General features: G+C 35.6%; 2 protein-coding genes across 9 annotated transcripts; one reads left to right on the top strand and one right to left on the bottom strand.

Moving 5' to 3' along the window:
• Positions 1-4,461: 4,461 nt before the first annotated feature.
• LOC147390590 (forkhead-associated domain protein) lies at positions 4,462-11,019 on the top strand. Of its 8 annotated transcripts, none has more exons than XR_015182547.1 (7): positions 4,462-4,650; positions 5,572-5,771; positions 9,009-9,487; positions 9,668-9,737; positions 10,118-10,171; positions 10,433-10,477; positions 10,669-10,760. XR_015182547.1 is itself a non-coding variant. In XM_086457479.1 (5 exons), the coding sequence occupies exons 1-4, from the start codon at positions 4,500-4,502 to the stop codon at positions 9,705-9,707; spliced, it is 870 nt and encodes a 289-aa protein (XP_086313605.1). In that variant the 5' UTR covers positions 4,462-4,499; the 3' UTR covers positions 9,708-9,737; positions 10,669-11,019. The 8 variants fall into 8 exon arrangements, 2 of the variants coding, with proteins under 2 accessions (XP_086313605.1, XP_086313604.1); XR_015182544.1 differs by having other exon boundaries at positions 9,668-9,741; XR_015182548.1 differs by having other exon boundaries at positions 9,009-9,512; positions 9,668-9,741.
• A 1,685-nt stretch (positions 11,020-12,704) lies between these two features.
• LOC147390589 (two-pore potassium channel 3-like) lies at positions 12,705-18,110 on the bottom strand. Its single transcript, XM_086457477.1, has 2 exons — positions 16,754-18,110; positions 12,705-13,551 (listed from the first exon to the last, which is right to left on the bottom strand). Exons 1-2 carry the CDS (start codon positions 17,908-17,910, stop codon positions 13,404-13,406), a joined length of 1,305 nt encoding a protein of 434 aa, XP_086313603.1. The 5' UTR covers positions 17,911-18,110; the 3' UTR covers positions 12,705-13,403.
• Positions 18,111-21,032: the final 2,922 nt, after the last annotated feature.

Genomic DNA, 21,032 nt, shown 5'->3' with positions numbered 1-21,032 from the left:
AGTTTCGATTCGAGAGTTAGGTTTGTTACTTATGTATCATGTATATTTAATAATATATATATATAAGGTCAGTTCGAGTGACTCATGGAAAAAGTAGAATACAACTATTGGGATCAATCCTCGATATAAGTATCATTGAGATGTGTGTTATTGAAATATAAATAACTCTCAATCATTGAATTTCGTGTTAAAACAGTCGAATGTTGTCTACAATTTTATCCACCAAATGATGTCCTATATGTATAGGGTTGGGATCCGTTGACTCCTAAGAATGACGCATGAAAAGGAAAAAAAACATGATCCCAACCCTTTAAATACAAAATTTAATGGTTGAGATTTACAAATATCTTGATAACACAAATCTCGAAGATACTTATTCCGAGGATACATTTCAACTATTTGATTCTGCATTTAAAGGGTTGGATCATGTGTTTTTCTCATGAGTCATTCGTAGGAGCCTAGGGATCCTTGATGAAAAATGATGAAAAAATCATCCTCACAAAAAATCAGCTCAATCAGAAAACTTCTAAATCCATCAAAAGTGATTTACAAATTAGTGATAAAAATTGGTAAAATCGATGGTCCACATTCTAAATCACTTTTAATGGGGTTAGAAGTTTCAGATTGGGCTGATTTTTTTTTTTTTTTTTTGATGATCTTCCCATCATAGAGATCATCCTCACAAAAAATCAGCTCAATCCAAAATTTCTAACCCATATTTTAAATTTTTTTGAAAAACGAAAGTTTTTACATATGTTTTCTCATATGGCCTTGAACCTGACCCATATATATATATATCTATATATATATATATATATATATATATATATATATATAGGGAAATGTTCAGCAACAAACATTTTGGCAAAACATGGGTTAGAGGTCTTGGAATGAGCTGATTTTTGGTGAAGATGATCTCTACGGTGAGGAGATCATCATCACCAAAAATCAGCCCATTCAAAAACTTCTAACCCCATCAAAACTGGTTTACAAAAAATGGACGGTCCACGATTTTTCAACTTGTAAACTGGGGCTAGAAGTTTTGGAATTGGCTGATTTTTGGTGAGGATGATCTCCTCACCGTAGAGATCATCCTCACCAAAAATCAGCCCATTCCAAAACCTCTAACCCATGGGTCCCGTTCGGCACCCTAAGTTTTACCACACACTTTAACAAATGCGTTTTGTCCTACATGGGTTAGAAGTTTCGGAATGGGCTGATTTTTGGTGAGGATGATCTCTATGGTGAGGAGATCATGCTCACCAAAAATCAGCTCATTCCAAAACTTCTAACCCCATCAAAAATGATTTACAAAAAATGGACGGTCCACCATTTTTCAACTTGTAAACATGGGGTTAAACATTTCGGAATGGGCTGATTTTTGGGGAGGATGATCTTCTAATCATAGAGATCATCCTCACCAAAAATCAGCCCATTCCAAAACTTCTAACCCATGTAGGACAAAAAATGTTTGTTAAAGTATGTGGTAAAACTTAGGGTGCTGAACATTTCCCTATATATATATATATATATATATATATATGGGGGGCGTTCAGCAACAAACATTTTGACAAACATTTTGGCAAAACATTTTTCAAAACATGGGTTAGAGGTCTTGGAATGGGCTGATTTTTGGTGATGATGATCTCCTCACCGTAGAGATCATCCTCACCAAAAATCAGCTCATTCCAAAACCTTTAACCCATGTTTTGAAAAATGTTTTGCCAAAATGTTTGTTGCTGAACATTTCCCTATATATATATATATATAGGGTCCCTTTCAGCAACAAACATTTTGGCAAAACATTTTTCAAAACATGGGTTAGAGGTTTTGGAATGGGCTGATTTTTGATGAGCATGATCTCTATGGTGAGGAGTGGGAAATGTTCAGCAACAAACATTTTGACAAACATTTTGGCAAAACATTTTTCAAAATATGGGTTAGAGGTTTTGGAATGGGCTGATTTTTGGTGAGGATGATCTCTACGGTGAGGAGATCATCATTACCAAAAATCAGCCCATTCCAAAACCTCTTACCCATCAAAAATGGCTTACAAAAAATGGACGGTCCACGATTTCCCAACTTGTAAACATGGGGCTAGAAGTTTTGGAATGGGCTGATTTTTGGTGAGGATGATCTCCTCACCATAGAGATCATCCTCACCAAAAATCAGCCCATTCCAAAACCTCTAACCCATGTTTTGAAAAATGTTTTGCCAAAATGTTTGTTGCTGAAAGGGACCTTATATCAAGGGCCATGTGAGAAAACATGTAAGAAAACTTTCGTTTTTCAAAATAAGGGTTAGAGGTTTTGGATTGAGCTGATTTTTTGCAAGGATGGTCACTATGATGAGAAGATCATCCTCACAAAAAATCAGCTCAATCAGAAACCTCTAAATCCATCAAAAGTGATTTACAAATTAGTGATAAAAATTGAAAAAAAATCGACGATCCACATTCTAAATCACTTTTAATGGGGTTAGAAGTTTCAGATTGGCCTGATTTGTTTTTTTGGATGATCTTCTCATCATAGAGATCATCCTCACAAAAAATCAGCTCAATCTAAAATTTCTAACCCATATTTTAAAATTTTATTTACCGCCGAAAGTTTTCTTACATGTTTTCTCACATGGCCCTTGAACCTGACCCATATATATATATGGGAAATGTTCAGCACCCTAAGTTTTACCACACACTTTAACAAACGTTTTTTGTCCTACATGGGTTAGAAGTTTTGGAATGAGCTGATTTTTGGTGAGGATGATCTCTATGATTAGAAGATCATCCTCCCCAAAAATCAGCCCATTCCGAAATGTTTAGCCCCATGTTTACACGTTGAAAAATCGTGGACCATCCATTTTTTGTAAATCAATTTTGATGGGGTTAGAAGTTTTGGAATGAGCTGATTTTTGGTAAGGATGATCTCCTCAAGTGTAGGACCCATATATATATGGGGGGTGTTCAGCAACAAACATTTTGGCAAAACATTTTTCAAAACATGGGTTAGAGGTCTTGGAATGGGCTGATTTTTGGTGAGGATGTTCTCTACGGTGAGGAGATCATCCTCACCAAAAATCAGCCCATTCCAAAACTTCTAGCCCCAGTTTACAAGTTGAAAAATCGTGGACCGTCCATTTTTTGTAAACCAGTTTTGATGGGGTTAGAAGTTTTGGAATGGGCTGATTTTTGGTGATAATGATCTCCTCACCGTAGAGATCATCCTCACCAAAAATCAGCTCATTCCAAAACCTTTAACCCATGTTTTGCCAAAATGTTTGTTGCTGAACATTTCCCTATATATATATGGGAAATGTTCAGCACCCTAAGTTTTACCACACACTTTAACAAACGTTTTTTGTCCTACATGGGTTAGAAGTTTTGGAATGAGCTGATTTTTGGTGAGGATGATCTCTATGATTAGAAGATCATCCTCCCCAAAAATCAGCCCATTCCGAAATGTTTAGCCCCATGTTTACACGTTGAAAAATCGTGGACCGTCCATTTTTTGTAAATCAATTTTGATGGGGTTAGAAGTTTTGGAATAAGCTGATTTTTGTTGAGGATGATTTCCTCACCAAAAATCAGCTCATCCCGAAACTTCTAACCCATGTAAGACAAAACGCGTTTGTTAAAGTGTGTGGTAAAACTAAGGGTGGCGAACGGGACCCTATATATATATATATAAGTATAAAAGGGGGCGGACATAATTAAAAACATATGTAAAAACAATCATTTTTCAAAATATGGGTTAGAAATTTTGGATTGAGCTGATTTTTTGTGAGTATGATCTCTATGGTGAGAAGATCATTCTAACAAAAAATGAGTCCAATATGAAACTTCTAAATCCATCAAAAGTGGTTTACAAACTTTTGGTAAAAAATTGATGATCCACATTCTAAATCACTTTTGATAGGGTTAGAAGTTTCAGATTGGGCTTATTTTTTTAAAAAATCAGCACAATCTGAACCTTCTAAAATATGATTATTTTTCATGAAAGTGAACTCGTATATTCATACACAATCGTAACCATGTAAATAAGAAATCCAACGGTCAGGATTTATCTAAGAGATACTAAATTATTCTCGACATGTATATTCCATCCTGTTGGATTTACAGTCAGGAACTCAGGATTATGTGTGAAGATATGAGTTCCATTTCACATAATTGGCCCGAATACACGTGGGCAAGGCTTGGATCTGTCAGTTTCATTATTTAGCCCAAGCCAGCACGGCCCAGCCTAACTATTACAGGCCGAATCTGGGCTAGATTTTAAGACATTTAATAGTTAACGCCATTTAAAGGCTGCAGGGCCCACCCATTGACAGACCTACCTCATGGGCATCGGATTTTTTTATGGTAGAGTTTGGATCTAACTTCTAGATTTATTAAGGTTCCGGTTCAGGATAAAACCGAACCGACCCGTTGACATCATTGGTTTTACATTACTTCTTCCCTTGAGGCCTTGTCATACGAACAGTGCAGAGAGATAGGGAGACAGAGATGGTTTCTCTTTTGATTTCTACTGTAATTTTTGCTCCTCAAAGGCCTCATCTTAGAACAACATTAATGGCAGCTCGCATGAGCCATTCAGAGCAGTTTCGAACTCAGCTGGACCAACTTCACATCGAAGCAGAGAAAACAAGAACTAAAGGTCTGTGCTTTTGATCTTCTCTTTGAGAAACATCGACCCTTCTACTCTACACCCTTAGTTACTTTTTTTCTTTTTTTTATTATAATATATTTCATCTTTATTATTGCCCTTAATCATCTGTGTGAGAACATTTGTGTTTATCAAAATTGAAATGGGTTTTTGAATATTTTGCCAAAATTGAATAATTGGGTTTCCGAAAAATTAAGAAAGTTAGAATTTTTTTCCATCTGTTTAGGTGAGATTGAATCCTAGATAACCTTTCACTATCTATTGTTCTGTCCTAAATATTGGATTTGGCAACATGAATAATATTTCTTTCTTCATTTGGTCTGCTTCTTGGAATGTAATCCTTAATATGGATAATGTTATAAATAGACATTTAATTTCCACAAATTATTTTCCTCTGTGCAAGCTTGATGAGGAAACTGTTAATCACCTTCTGCTTCGTTGCCCGGTCACCCATGAAGACGGCAACTTTTATCTGGTGATTGCTATGTGCCCATAGACCCAAAGGGTGGTGTACATATGCAGGTTTAAATTGTCAAACTTTTAACGGGAAAAAAAAGACCAATTTGTTGAACAATATCGGAATGATGTGTTAGCAATTTCTGCCGAGTGTTAGGGGGTGATGCTATACCTGATTGAAAGACCTTCAAATCCTTGGTGAGCCCATTATGGGATTGAAGGTTCTGATGTTCGGTGCATCAAAAATCATTTTCAAAGTTTTGGTATAACATAATGAAAATTAGGAGTTGTTTTAGTCATTATTAGCGAAACATTTATGTTACTTTATATGGATGACTAGGATTTGTTACCTAGGTTTTAGGATACTTCTCAGTGTAATTGCTTTGGATTGGTATGTTGTCACGTTCATACTCATAGACTTTTAACTTATAACATAGTAAACGTTTGTTGTTTCAGCAAATAATGCACGATCGAGGCTTTTGAGATTGTCAGAGGCAGCAGAGAAGCTTCAACGACAGGCAGCTGTAGATGTTCAAATTGGGAAGGAAAATGAAGCAAGAGAGCTACTTGTTCAAAAGAAAAAGGTGGTGCAAGCTTTGGAGAAGTCAAAGAGCCGCATCGAGTTGCTTGATGAGCTTTTAGGAAAGCTTAATGAGGTGCAACTAATCATTCTCTACACAGAAAACTAGTGTCTTGATTTCTTTATGTTCAACACTAATGGGAGTTACTCGTATATTTAAAATTAGTTTTAAATAAATCAAGTTCAAGTCCAATATATCATTTTAAATTTGTGCCCCAAGTCCCAAATAGTTGGGATAAGGCTCATATGATGATGATGATGATGATGATGATGAATTGTGACCAAAGCAAATCCAGTTTGATATATCAACCTCATTCTTTTTTCTTAGATTACAATATGAGATTTTTATTACACCTCCAGGTAATTGTGTATACATTGCTTCAAGTTATCTATGTTGTTATTGTTTCTCATGAGATGATTGTTTTTGACTAATTGAAATGAAAAATATTTTTCGTGTATTGCTTGTGTGCTAGAATTTACTTAATAATACTTTCAGAAACCATGTTTGTCGGCCTGAAAGTTAGTTCTCTTCTCCAAGTCGCATAATTCTGTCTTAATATTCTTTTTTTTCACGTCTCAGACCAATACTCACCGTGGGCTTCTACTTACATTGTAAAGCAAAAGATGATCAATGTTATGTGCATAAGAGGACCAACTTGATCTAAGTTCCTCTCCAATACACCTCCCTCGATCTGGTCTTTTGTGAATAAGAAGATTGAAGTCAGAAAGCACTTTTCTCTTGGTTCTCTTTCAAGTGTTGTCAAGATGGGTCAGACAATATTGATAAGTTAAATTTCACTCTGTGTCAGGATAAAGGTATCTAAAGAAGGGCATAAAGTCTATTAATACAATTTTGTAGGTATTTATTTATGAGATTCATGATGATTGTGTCCAAAATTTTGAGTCATTGGGCTTGGTCTTAGTGGCTTTGAAGGATAAGTGTCTTGAAGATAGATCATTAGATAGATGGTGTTGGCACGTAGATATGTGCCAAAACAGCTTCTGACCTGCTAGAATGAGTAAGTTCTCTTTTGCATTCATCTGGGATTGATTTTATATTGTATATACATGTACTAGATATTTAAAAATCTATAAACATCATAAAGTTGATGAAAGAAGGGAAATAAAATAAATAATTTGAAAACATAAAAAAAAAAAAAAACCTCAAGAACAAGAAGCATACTGGATAATTTGAAATCATTCTTCTACCATTGATGGTAAAATTCTGGATTTAGACACTAGACAGTTAGCGAGATCGCCAAATTTTCAATTGTTCATGTTTCTTCTCAAGTCCAGATTCCATAACTCATTATCTTGGGGACAGTACTGAACCAAGGCACCTTTGCAATTCGACAAAGAGTTGATCATTGAAAATTTGGACCAAAGGGAACTGTCCTCTCATCAAATATCCTTCCATAATCATCTTTTGACAATCCTACTAAGCCTACATTGAATGCCCTTCAAAAATCCGTTCAATATTTTCGAGATACTTTTCCAATCTCCATCTTATTCTTGATTTTTTTGTGCGAACTCATCTCCTTTGTTTTCATAATATTTAAGAATTCTTTTTTCATGATTACTCAAGAGGTTTAAAATCTTGTTTCCATGAAATGTTTTAGTCCAGAGAAAAACTGAAGCAGTTTTGACAACCAAGACAATTCGAAACATTCCCGAAACATTGAATGTTTGAAAGAAAATTTTCATTTTGCTTAGGTTGAAACTGGAATGTTCCAAGGAAAATTTCCAAAACGGCACTGAACTTTGAAGTTTGAACCATGATTACTCACTCTTCTTATTCCTTCTCATTGGAAATTGGACTAACTTCTTCTTTTGTGATCATAATCTCCTTCGATAACTTGTTCTTCGATTTTATCCTACCAAAACTTCCTAATTTTATTTTTTTACATTTCTAGCTTTAAAGCATTGTAGTTTTTCTAAACACAACTCATCTTACCTTCACAACCAAAGGGCTTCCAAGTTTTTTTCTATTGCGACAATGAATTTGTGTAGTTTAGTTGCATGTTTATAATGAAACAGCATAAGTCAATATTGGTTCCCCAAAATCTAGCACAAGTGTTTGATCCAATGGTGCCTTGTGAATGATTGCTTGGATAACATTAGAAGAGACCACAACTACGCGTGACCAAAAACCTATCAAGCATGCTTGTGATAGATTCACTTTCATCATCCCTTCAAGTGAAAAAAACCATTGGATGTGGTCCATTTCATTTATGTTCACCAAATCATCAAAATCTCTCATGAAAGTTATTCTACTCCCACTATTTTATCACAGAAAATCATATCACATTGAATTATCGAATTTGTTGAGTGTGTATTTTCCTCCACTCTCGGGTGAGTCATACCCCAGTTAAGCCCCGCAACCCCTCTTATATTCATAGTTCTCCCCTTCTCCAACAGATCGGTCTTTTAGAGTAGTTGGTTGGTTAACATAATTTAATGAGGCACTCCCCAACTTTTTTGTTGGAGTCCAACTCTTCCGAAATGAATTTTACATCTTACACTAATTAAGTTCATACACTTAAGGTAGGCCTAAAATAAATTGATCTTCCAAATTATTTTAAAGAACGTATACAGAAAATGATCACAAAGTTCGTTGTTGCACCAATATAGAGACACAGTATTGAGTAATATGCTTCCTTAAAGGAAATGCAAGAGGATATACTAGCCTCATCTAAATGTTTGGTGTCACTGATATGGTGACAAAACATTGAGTTAAAAATAATAATTCGAAGGAAAGAAAGGACCTGTTGTCATTGTTTCCCCACTAAATATGCACATAGAACAGACGTCTGTAATAATCCACTTACGGATTGTTATATAATCAGTGGTTAGGATTTTATTTAGAGGCAGTACACACAAAAAAGGGTGATTTTGGACAGAATGTTGGAACCTCACACAAATGAGGTTGGAAAGTGTGACCGAGATTGGATTAGTGCCTTGTAGAAAGTTCTAACCAAGAGGCATCCATCCCTTTCTCAGACCTAATTCATCCTCATTTTTTCAACTAATGGAATGCTCTTCAATGCAGTTCCCTATCATTGAGATTCATCCTGAACCCAAAATCCCATGTGGAATCGTTGCCAACCCTCATAATAAAATATTTAATTGGGGAAGCACTAGGATCATACTTCAGTCTACAGTATGTCCTCATTCTTCTTCAATGTACCTACTTGAGTTTTCTTCCTCGTAAATGTAATTGTCATGGAAAATGCTTATTTTTCTAGTTTGTGTTGGAATTCAAGAGTTGAAACTTAAAGCAAATTATACGATTGGAAGCCTTATGTGGTTTCAGGCAATTTCTGTAAAGGAAACACAGCTAGTCGGAAATGTTGCTTTGAGTCTTGAAGTTGGCAAAGAAGATGCTTCTGGTACTGTTCGGATTATCTCCCCGAAGGAAAACCCTTCAGATGATTTGGACGAAAACGAAGACTTTGACCCAGTTTCCGTGAAACGTGCTGAGGATCAAGAGCTGCAGTCTCTAGAAGAGAGTAAAGCAAACCTACCCGTCAATTGTCATCAAGAGGATATTGAAGATGAGACTGTGAGCATGGACATTTGGAATGAAAATGACTTGATAAGTAGCCTGAAGGGAATATACTCATATGAGCATTTCCTTGAACACGTGGATCAACAACTCAACAAAATTGAAGTAGAACTTGTCACAGTTTTAAGGCTCTCAACGCTGGTACTGGAAAGTGAAGAGAAGCCGAAAAACCCAAAGGTGCAGCAAACACTGGAAATTCTTGAGAATGTGCGTGGAATTAGAGGGAGGTAATTGTACAAGTGAACTTAATAGGTGAATATTAGGCTTCTTTGCTTTTATCTTTTTTCACTATCAATGACGTAAAACATTTACGGTGATTTCCTTAAAAATTTAACTATTTACTAATTATTGAAAAGTTTTCATTGAAATATCTCTGTGAGTCTTATTCTGAGATTTATATTTCACAGGATTGCGAGCATCATAGAGATGAAAGCAGGGATAAAATAAAGCTTCATTCCATTGTATCTGTTATCACAGGCAGGTGAGAGAGACCGAAGTCTTATGGATTATTGGTTATAACTTATAACTTTGTGCTCATGAACACCATTCAGTTTTCCTTTTCACCTTTTTTAAATTGGAGTTTTATCTTAAGCCCACTGAATCCATCGTGGATGTCGTTGTCATCATATACGCCTTATTTCAGATATTACGGTTGTCAACATGACTCCTATTTTTCCATTCAACTCTATATTGAGCAACAACTAAGCCCATTCTAAATTACGGATGCCAAAGTAGACTAGGGATTTTTTTTCCCTCGATGGTCTATTACCATTACATGTCTAACTGCAGTCTATGTCGCTGCGTTGCTGCAATTTTTCGCCTTCGAACTTACTGTAGTCCTCCCTTTACATTTGCAGAAGGGATATTTTGAGATCCACCTAGAAGTACCAAGGGGAACCTACTTCAAAAAGGTGTTTTTTATCCTCTAATTAAAATTTAATTTGTTATAATATAACAACATTATAACAAATTAAATTTTAAATTTGCATGTCATCTCATTCCAATTTTTCATTATCATTTTTTTTTCAAAATGCTTTCATGCTACTTGCATGAACAGTGGGTCCCACTATATAACACCAATATAAAAGCTCAAATAACAAATTTTAGTTACTGGAAGCATGTAGGATTGGGAGTGTCATCGAAAACTAGAAACTAATTATTTTTATTATCAGAAGCGGGAGTAGGTGCGGATTTCCGGAGCAGGAGCAGCATGTTGGGTATAGAAGATTCCTTCTACTAACTAACAAAGCAGACAACTGGGCCTGCTTTCAATAGCTATATCATGTTTCCGAATTAAAAAATAAAAAATAAAACTGTGTGATTGTAAATAGTTGTATCCATAATTTGGTTTTTCATCATATTGTCCTTACCCTTCTGCCTTAACGAGTTTCATTGCTTTCTTGTGCAGCTCTCTTCAAGATTTCAAGGCAAGAACAGTTAGAAGCCACCTGTGCAAGCTGTCATTAGGGGCAATTTTCCCAGTTAAGCACAATCTTGATGGTACATAAAATTATTCCAGAATCCAACACTAAGCTGGAACTATACTCTCATGTCCTTCATATGCCAAAATCAGAAAATTGGGTGCTGTATGTATATCCAACATCTGCAACTTTATTATTTGTTTTTTTTAGTGGTCATAGTTTCCAATAAACGGAAAAATTGGCACCTAGCTTATGTTCATATAGCATCCATGATGTAGGACTATGACATGATTTATTATTCTTATATTACACAAAGTTGGGAATGCCCCAAAAAATAAGTGTTGGCTCCATGTCATCGTCATCGTCATCATTATCATCATCAAAGCCTTATTCTAGAAATTTGGGGTCTGCTGATTGCAATGTGTTTCCATTTGAATACTAACAATTAATTTTATTCATGACTAGTGTCTAAAGATACAAAATTCAAGATTATTATCCTTAGTGCAAATCCTCTATAAAAGAAAGCTCGTAAAAGCTACGATCAAAATATTAGTCCAATCCTTCAATTGAGCGACGACACAAAACCAGGGATGTCAACCCTGAATTTGAATTGTATGAACCACCATGCATATTCAAAAATTATCAAAATTCGTTCGCTAACCTTTGAAATTATCTTCTTTGGGTTACACTTATTCTTGGAATTGAAACTGCAATCATTTTCTTTAGAGGTACAGAAATGCTTGATCTGGGTTTTGCCTACAATATTTCAATACAACTGCTTACCTAGAAATTCTCGCCGATGCAAGAATTTTCCTTCGGAGCTCACAGGAACATGAATTGTAGTTTTAACTTACTCAAGAAGGAAGCAAAGCACATTTGATAGAGAGCGCCTAAGAACAAGGTTTAAAATCTTGTTTTGATGTAATATTTTGATCATGAGAAAAATCGTTGAAACTTTTCTGAACATTCAAGGTCTATAATTGTGAATTGAAATGAATGGGAAAATGATTGTTGTTGGGGAAATGCTAATTTTTTAGATATGTGATTACAGATTTTTCAATTTCCTGCCCAAGGCAATTTTATACACTGTGATGGAAAATATTTTCCCATACCACGCTGAAAATGATTTCCCTTCTCCAAAAGTTATTCTGTCATGATTATCTCTTTAGGGGCATTCAGAAGCCCTAAAGAGCCAAACAGGTCAAAATATGGGTTAGAAATTTCAAAATGGGCTGATTTTTGTGAGTATCCACTATATGGTGAGGAGATCATCCTCACAAAAAATTAACCTATTATGAAACTTCCAACCCTAGTTTACAACTTGAAAAATCGTGGACCGTTTAATTATTTGTAAATCACTTTTGATGGGGGTTAGAAGACGTGAAAAGCTCATATTTTGAAAAATGTTTGGCTCTCTTTAAGGCCTCTGCACGCTTCCCTTTTTCTCCCACCTCCTAGACTAAAAAGAACCATAGTTTGAAAATCCAAAACACAGATGTTGACCTAGTCAAGTATATTAACATAAAGTTTTTTTTATTTTCTTTAACAAAAGTATAATATATAGTCAAATAACTTGACCGAGATTCCCAACCTCACTAAATGCATTTTCCATGATTCAACTAAATTGAAAAGTTGACTCAATGACTTTGATTTGCGAAGTTAGTTCATCTAGCTTTGGACCAGGTCACTGAGATCAAATCAACAAGTTTTAAGCTAAGCTCAACCTCTCATTTTTGATATTTTCCTAAGTTTCAGAGATTTTCATTTTCTCATGGCATTCATACGCCCCCAATCATACCGACCCAAATCCAAATTTTACGTTAGTGTAAAAATAGGAATGTTCAAGCAAAACATTCTGGAACGGAACGAAACTTTGAATCATGGCAAGAGGGAGGCCGACTTAACCTACACATGGTCCTACTAGACCAAATAAAGAAAAACAAGCATAAACCATTTCTTTTGAATAGAAATAAAATGGTACGGATACCACACAACTACGATCAAAACCCATGTTCATTGACATACCACTAACCCAATTCAATCCAATAAATAAATAGAAGAAGAAACATCATCTGCTTAGAGAAAAACTGTTTTTATCTACAATCATCAACACAAACGAATTCGACAAAGATGACTCAAAATTACATTCATTTATACATTTACATCCGACATGCAGTGGTTGTAAGAAACAACCAGCTCACTGAACAAGCAAGATGGGGATAATAACAGAAAGACAAAATTATTGAAGCTTATACCCTTTTATCTCTCACAGGTATATATATTTGCCAAAGAAATAACTCCAACATGCAACTTATATTAACAATATATCTTTATAATCCATCTCTATCCACATTAACAGCATTATGTCCGTCGATCGTGACCATCCAAATCCATGGCGCAACTTGTAGATCAACAGTGGCCAACATCAGGAATGATCGTATCTGGACAATCCGTATATTTAGAAATGTATCTCCACGAGACGATACTAGTTTCATGGTCTGGATCCAAAGGCATGTTACCAGCCATCATATCGACACTGCTCGTTCGTAGCTAGAACAGAACAGTATTGGTTCCTTCTTGGAGCCATGTATTGCTTAATTATGACTAGGGTCTACCCTAGCTTTTCTGCTACACTTTCCAAATTGCGTCTTATACCTCCTCCCAAGGGGGATCTGATGGTGTCACCTCTTTTTCATTTGGAGGAACCCTACCATTAGATAAATCAGTGATGATTTTCCATGAGATCAGCAAGAGTTATCTTTCCACAATTGCCCGCGTCTAGCCTTTCAAACTGATGGCAAATCTGGAGGATGTCTTTCTCGGATATCTTCCCCATCTCCTTCAGCTTGTATATGACATATTCAGATTTGCTACAAGTATAAAAAGAACAAAAGAAAAATATCACAATTTTATTCAGGGATATGAAACCCAAAAAATTCCACAAAACTTAAAAATAACCCTGAGACAAAAATATAAGCATATAAATCAAAGGAAAAATAAATAAATAGAGTTACCTTGACATGATGCATGGGTGCGAAGTGTGTAGGTGTCCGGCATGGCTATACAAATATTAACTTTTGGTATACAGATCTCCTAGGTGGTAATCTAGTTTTTTATTTTATTTTATACATGAAGAAAATTTGAATTGGATGGCTACCCAAGTTGCTAGAGTACATGAGTTACTCTCTTAATGTTAATTCATTTTGGGATAACTAGTTCTAAGAGCCTAGAAATGTTATACTACTGCCCTATGAAGTGTCCTGTCAGAACAATGGCATGGCAAAAATGAGAAATTGGAAAGTGCCAAGGTTCAAATAAAAATTAAGGGAGTCCAGGGGAATGAAAATAAAACTGTAGCCACAAAGTACGAGTTTTCCCCATAAATTATATAGGAATCATAGATTACAAGTTTGGGCCTTTGGGCAGAGCTGGAATATTAAAGCATTGCGCTTGTAAAGCAGCCAAGAAATTTTTATTTTTATTTTCTTTGATAGGCAAGCAGGGGGTTAGAGGTTAATGGAGGTGAAAGAGGGTTCAACGGGATTTGAACCTAGGTCGGGGGATCAACTCTTCTCAAACCTTCACCAACTTGGCTCCCATAAATATAGAAAGCAAGAAGTTATCAATTTTTTTTTTTCATTCATCACAATATCCCCAGCATTGTATATCACAGTCAAAGTAAGGAACCATACAATGGGTTTTCAGTTATATCATTCAACTACTAGAATATCCATATATACATGTGTGTGTCTTAGTTAGGTTGGGGATGGAAGATGGTACAACTACAGAGAATCCTATTGAAAGTGAGAAAGAAGGTAGTAGTTGCTTCTTCTATACAGCCGTTTCTATGTAAAGAATGAGACCAACTGTGCTCCATTTCCGTTCCATTTTATACTCATTGTTATTGGTAACCCTCCTGTATTGGAGAAACCCAACAAGTTCCATAGTTTTTCTGGCTCCCATACATTGATATTTCTTCAAAATGCCAGATTCCAAGCATGTCAATCTCTTTCAATCTTAATGAGAATCTTGCACACTCAATTCCTTTGAATCTAATATGGGGAATAATGCAAGAAATGAAATGATCAAAGTCTCCTCCCCTCACCAAATGTCCTTACAGGAACAACACTACATATATTCCTGAGGCAGAACTAGGTGATAAAATTAAATTTGAACCCTAACAAGTGAAAACCCAAACAGTTACAAATTGCCATTAGAACCCATGACTGTTGGCTTGGTTTGCATACCCTGCATTAATTCCCCCTCCCAAAATTATACCCTTTTCTCGTACTCAATTAATACATTGTAGATTCTCCTCGAGACACTGAAATCATCATAATTGGGAGCATGTTTTCCCAACCTCCAAAACTAATACCCATATCTATAAATGTATCACTTTCCTCCACAAACCTTATGACTCCATACTAGAACACCATAACCATTTCCTTAAGAGGATAAATTGACATTCTTGAAGTGCCTCAAACCCAAACCACCTTTGCTTTTATCATAATAGTATAGCACAATTTCTTCTAGCCCAACAAGGATATTGAACTCATCTTCCTCATCCATCAAAAGAAAATCCCTAAATAAAATCTCTAATCTCCGTGTTACACATGCAAGAACAAAGGGAAAAAAATCTCGTTAGTAAATAGGAAGATTAGCTACAGTTATTTTGATCAAAAAGTAAACTTGCCTCCTTAAAAAGCAATCTCCTCCATGAAGCAAGATGTCTCTCAAAACATTCCACCCCATAACCCAAATGTTATTTGATCTCTAAGAAGCACTCTTAAGGAAAGTCAAGTAGGAAGTATGAGAGGTACCCTCCCAAGAACACCCAATTCTTTCTATATTCCCAAAATTGCCACCTCCACAACTCAATACATTCTATTCTTAGACAAGTTGATCCGAAGTCCAAAAACTACTTCAAAACATCACAGAATACATCTTAGATATCTAACCTATGATGAATACACTCAAAGAAAAAAATTAGTACCATCGGAAAACTAGAGATGAGAAATGGATACGTCAATTCACTCCACTGGATAACCTTTGATGACTCCCATGTCACTTTCCTCAAGGTCAATCTAAACAAAGCCTACGTCACAATGATGACGAGAAAAGGAGAAAGATGATCACCTCGTCTCTATAGCTTCTAAGGAATCCAACTATTGAGCCATTCACTAATACCGAGAATAAAACCAACGGTTTCCATATTGAAAGTTCACAATTGCCAACTATGACCAAAAACCATCCTCCCCATCATGGAATCTACGAAACCCCCACTCACATGACAGTACTCTATTTTCCATACATATCTTTCCTTGGGATCCTAAATCTTACTTGGTATTTACACTCTTATTAATACTCATTCCCAAATTTATCTTCCCTTGGCAAACTACTAACTGGGAAATGGATTGATACTAGACTCCAAAACCCCTTTTAAATCTATTGTTGGAGGGATGTCAGTGAGTATGCATGTGTGTGTAAGTGAAATGGAGCAAATGAAGAACTTTGTTGGAGGGATGGAAGGAGAATAAGTTGGATGATAAGAAGAAAATAGAGGACACGGATGAGCTAATATGTGGATTCAAAAGGAGAGGCAAATATGGGCTTTAGAAAAAATGATGAAAAATTGGTAACAACAACGTATCAATAGTTGCAAAGGGCCCTCACTGGTCAAATGTTTCAATTGTAGGCACTTTCTACATCCATTATTTCTCTCTAAGCCTTTTTTTAATCCTTATATCATGTAACAACAGCCTTACCGATAATTTCCCAGTAAACCAAAAGCATATATTATTAATGCTAGCCAGTTTGAAGCCTGTAATAATGGAATCTCAGAAATTCAAGAGTGATAGAAGTTGTAGATACTTTTGAAACCTCTGAAATGAGTACTCATCAGTCTCAAACAAACTATATATATAAAGGTAATTATTGGAAGGTGACCGTGTCAAGACTTAAAGGTAAAACCAGCCTATGTGTAGGATAGGCGATCTGTGATATTAAGATATAATAACATTTCAAAATCAATTATTCTAAATAAAAAATTTCATATGAAATACAAATACAAACCTCACAAAGCCATTGTTGTCAATGTCAGCTGCAAGAAACTCAGAGACCGTCATATCCTGACTGAGCACCCAATTTGCCATCATCCTATGTCGCTTATCAATTCGTGCTTCGGCCAAGTAAAGGAAAGCACGAGCAACAGCAAGTGTAGACACCAAAAGCCAAATTGAGGCAAACATACGCCCGGGCAAGGACTTAAACGCTTGATCCCCATACCCAACCGTCGTCACCGACATAACCGAAAGATAAAACGAATCCAACCATCCAAGCTCCTCGACAAAATGCATAGCACCGGTACCAATCCCAATACAAAGAACCACAACACCCAACGCCAAACCCACCTTCATTCGTATCCTCATCCTCCCCTTTTTTAAATCGAAAAAATATGTTCGCGCCATGTCGTGTTCCCCACCGCCTTTAACGGCACTCAATAACAAATTCTCTTGTAAATCAAGAACATAACTAACCATCCCACTAAGCAAAATATCGATAAATCCGAATCCAACCAACACAAACATAATCGAAAATAATTTAGTCAATGTGCTACTAGGGGTAATATCACCGTACCCAATTGTGCACATGGTGACGATACAAAAGTAAAGGGCGTCAACAATAGGATGAGTCTCGGTGCCCGAGAAACGATCACGATTGAACGAGTAGATTACGATGCCGAGGGAGAGGTAAACGACGAGAAGAAAGAAAGCTTGGCGGACGATCGAGGAAGAAGAGAATTGGGGTTTGGGTATGGAGTGTGGGTGTTCAAAATCGTTAATAACTGCCATGGCAGGGGCAGTTCTGGAACGATGAAGATTGGTTTTGGTCCTACAGAGAGAGATATTTGGGTCTTGGACCCATGGTGAGGCTGTGGTGGTGGTGGTGGTGGTGGTGGTGGGTATGGAAGAGTCATCTCTTAGAGAAGAGGAATCTAGGATTAGGGCATCAAGGGTGATGATGGTGGTATTGGGATCAGTGGAGGGAGATGAAGGTCCGAAGATCAGACGGTCCTTAAGCTCTGATGGAGTTAAAGGTGGTGGGGTCAGCAATGGAGGGAGAGTGATCTCTCCATCTTCAGGGAGAGGACAGAGAGAAGGTGGTGTTGATGAGAGTTGGAGTGGTTTTTTTCTAGGGTTCAGGTAAGGTAGAAGTGGTTCTTTCTCCATTTTTCTTAATCAGAAAGTGGTTTTGAGGTTGACGGAATACTAGAAACCGGATTGATCAGGGACGGAAAACCACCACCACATGATCAAAATCAAGTAAACACAAAATCTTTGAAATTTCGAATTTAAACAGAGAGAATGTGTCTCATCTCTCATGTTGGCCTCCTCGCAACGCGCCGAGAATCTACAGAACTTTCTTTCGCCAGGTCTTCATGATAGTGACACGTGGCACTATTTATTGGGCCCACACGCCGAATATCAACTTGCTTTCGATTTTCAACGGTTGATGAACCACGTTCCTGTGATTATCAAACTCGTCCAAAACGGTTTGAATAAATAATAAATGTTAAAAATATGAGTCGTCCTTTAGAGTGACCGTCCAAAAAGGTTTGAATAGAGAGGTTAGAAATAGAGAGCTGCTATTGGCACCCCAACGTTTACTTATTACATCCCAAATTTCTTAAATTATTTCTCACACCCCAACTATGATTTAAAACACACCATTTAATCATTACATAGGTTTAGCTCAAATCATTATCTTGGACGTTAAAAAACATTATAACATTTGTTTAAACATTTTCAGTAATTGTTTACAATTATGATTAGGTTCAAATAAAAATCTAATAAAAAAAAATGAAATATAATTTTGGCACCCTAACTTTTACTTATTCTCAATCATATACTTATTTTCCTTCTTTTTAATTGGGGTGTGATAAGTAAAAGTTGAGGTGCTAATAACAGTTTTCTAAAAATATGAGCCGCCCCAAGGTGATTGGGCGAGGCATTGCTTTAGACATTGAGCTAATGTGAGGTGTCCACAGAATTGTAGATAATAACATATTTAAACTTTTAATTAAGAAAAATATCAAAATTGGTCAATTCGACAAAATGACTCAAGTCAATTTTATTGGGTGGTTCATAGTGGATATCTCTCTTGTGGGGTTATCAATGGATTGGATTAGATTAAATCTTGAATCATTCTGATAAGGTTCAAATTAGATTCGAAAATGATCTAATAAGCATCTGATTGGATTCATTTTTGGGTATAGATATTAATATAAAGGGTCAGATATTAAACAAAAAAAATGACTTAAATACCATCTTCAACCCCTTAGCTAAAACACTTGATTTTTCTATATAAAAAAATCAGTCAAATTCAAGCTCTTTTTGCTAAATTATTATAATTTATTCAAACTCATCTTCAAACTATCAATTTCAATTTCTCCTCAATCTTTAATAGAAAACCTGTAAATTTTATTTCTCTTCTACATTAAAAATCAATCTTATTTTTATAGAGATTTGAATGTTCAAGCAAATAGAATCTCAGGGATTTTTACTACATGGTGCAGATAAAGGTATTTAGGTCATAATTTATTAACATATTAGAAAAGATTGAGATCAATGGGCATGTTATCATTTTGAAAAGATAGGGGGTATGTCAAATATTGATCAAATTCAATCCCCCTCTCTCTCTCTCTCTCTCTCTCTCTCTCTCTCTCTCTCTGACTCATGACTCAGACAAATGCTCTCATCTCAAAATCGTAGATCATTTTCTTTGGGATACGCATAATCATAAATCTTTCTCTTGTATATCTCGAAGACATGATCTACGATTTTATGATAGGGGTGTAGGAGGCCGTGTGTCAAAAGGGGGCATCATATTGTCACGACACTCATGTGAAAAATGGCTGAAATTATCCTCTTAAGGAAATGGTTCGTATCTCACTTCCCTGGCATGGAAGTGCGTAGGAAGTAGGAATTATATATGTTTTTCACTCGTATCTCGATGAAATGCATCTACGTGTTTTTTACCAGTGACATATGAGATACAATCTTGAAGCCACTTCAGCATTATTTATTGTGGTTTTAAATATCTAAGGAATACGGATTGGTTGTCCAATCATGATGGTGATTTGTGCAATTTGAGCTTTATTATGTCTTGTAGATCAAATGTCATAGATCATTTATTAGCATATTATTAAGTCAATTATATATGACCATATGAATTATTTATTTATGTTATTAACAATGTCTTTAATTAGTTTGACAGGTTCAAACTTTCATGGAATCTTACACCTTGGTCTTCGCACTAGGGATGTTTATGGATTGGATCATTGGGGACTATATGGGAGTATGGGATCAATCCTATCTAATCTAACATAATTTTATATATTTAAATAAAATAAATATAATATAATTTACATTCTTTCTCATATTTTATCAAATCTTATTTCTATAAGGATTGGGACATGGTAGATCTAAAATTCAATAAGATATCGGGTCAAGTACTCATCGAAAAATATATCCTAAGTTATCAGAATGGATTGGATTTCAGGTCTTATTCGGTTGATCGTTTTGCAACCCTCTTTCTTTCACATACACATACATGTTCAGTTGGATGGGTTTAAGTGGAGTTCAATTGGCATCTTAGATACTAAGGCACTGTTTGTTTGCGCTAATTTTCAACGCTTAATGTTATAATAAAAAAAATTTCATCATTTTTTTTGTCAAATTAACGAGTTTGCTCATAGTTAAAAATAAGTGAAAAAAATACAATACTATTTTGATGTTTAATTTTACGCTGAAGTGGTAAGCACTTCTTTTTTTCGACACGGACAAGTATGCCCTTATACTTAAAAGGATATTACCTCTTATATCCCATACATAATTATATAAGCACCCCACAAATCAATAAACCCATGCCATGGTCGAATTATTTTATCTTATATGGGTTAAAAGTTTCGGAATGAGTTGATTTTTGATGAGGATGATCTCTCCAATGAAAATATTATCCTCACCAAAAATCAACCCATCCTGAAACTTCTAACCCCATCAAAATAAGTTCAAGAACCGTAAATCATCCTCTCTTTTTTTTAAAACCAGTTTTGATATAGTTAGAAGTTTTGGAATGGGTTGATTTTTTTGTGAGGATGATCTCCAGACCATATAAATCATTCTCATAAAAAATTGGCTCATTCTAAAATTTTTAACTCATATACATAAAAAAAAAAATTGGCTATGGTGTGGGTTGTCCTTATTTATTCGTGGGATTCTTTTATAATTACACATCCTTCATTTTCATCGGAAATTATTCATCCAAAATTAAGTTCTTTTAATGCTGATTT

Source organism: Akebia trifoliata, chromosome 11, assembly GCF_017979445.1.
Source record: "Akebia trifoliata isolate Shusen 1 chromosome 11, ASM1797944v1, whole genome shotgun sequence".
NCBI classification, from domain to species: Eukaryota; Viridiplantae; Streptophyta; class Magnoliopsida; order Ranunculales; family Lardizabalaceae; genus Akebia; species Akebia trifoliata.
This window is presented reverse-complemented; position numbering and strand designations above follow the sequence as displayed.

Excerpts from the sequence above, each read along its gene's own strand:
- LOC147390590 (XM_086457479.1), top strand. The coding sequence starts at position 4,500 with ATGGTTTCTCTTTTGATTTCTACTGTAATTTTTGCTCCTCAAAGGCCT. Across the intron at positions 5,772-9,008 it reads TTTTAGGAAAGCTTAATGAG|GCAATTTCTGTAAAGGAAAC; the intron begins GTGCAACTAATC and ends ATGTGGTTTCAG. Across the intron at positions 9,488-9,667 it reads GTGCGTGGAATTAGAGGGAG|GATTGCGAGCATCATAGAGA; the intron begins GTAATTGTACAA and ends TATATTTCACAG.
- LOC147390589 (XM_086457477.1), bottom strand. The coding sequence starts at position 17,910 with ATGGAGAAAGAACCACTTCTACCTTACCTGAACCCTAGAAAAAAACCA. Across the intron at positions 13,552-16,753 it reads GACAACAATGGCTTTGTGAG|CAAATCTGAATATGTCATAT; the intron begins GTTTGTATTTGT and ends TTATACTTGTAG.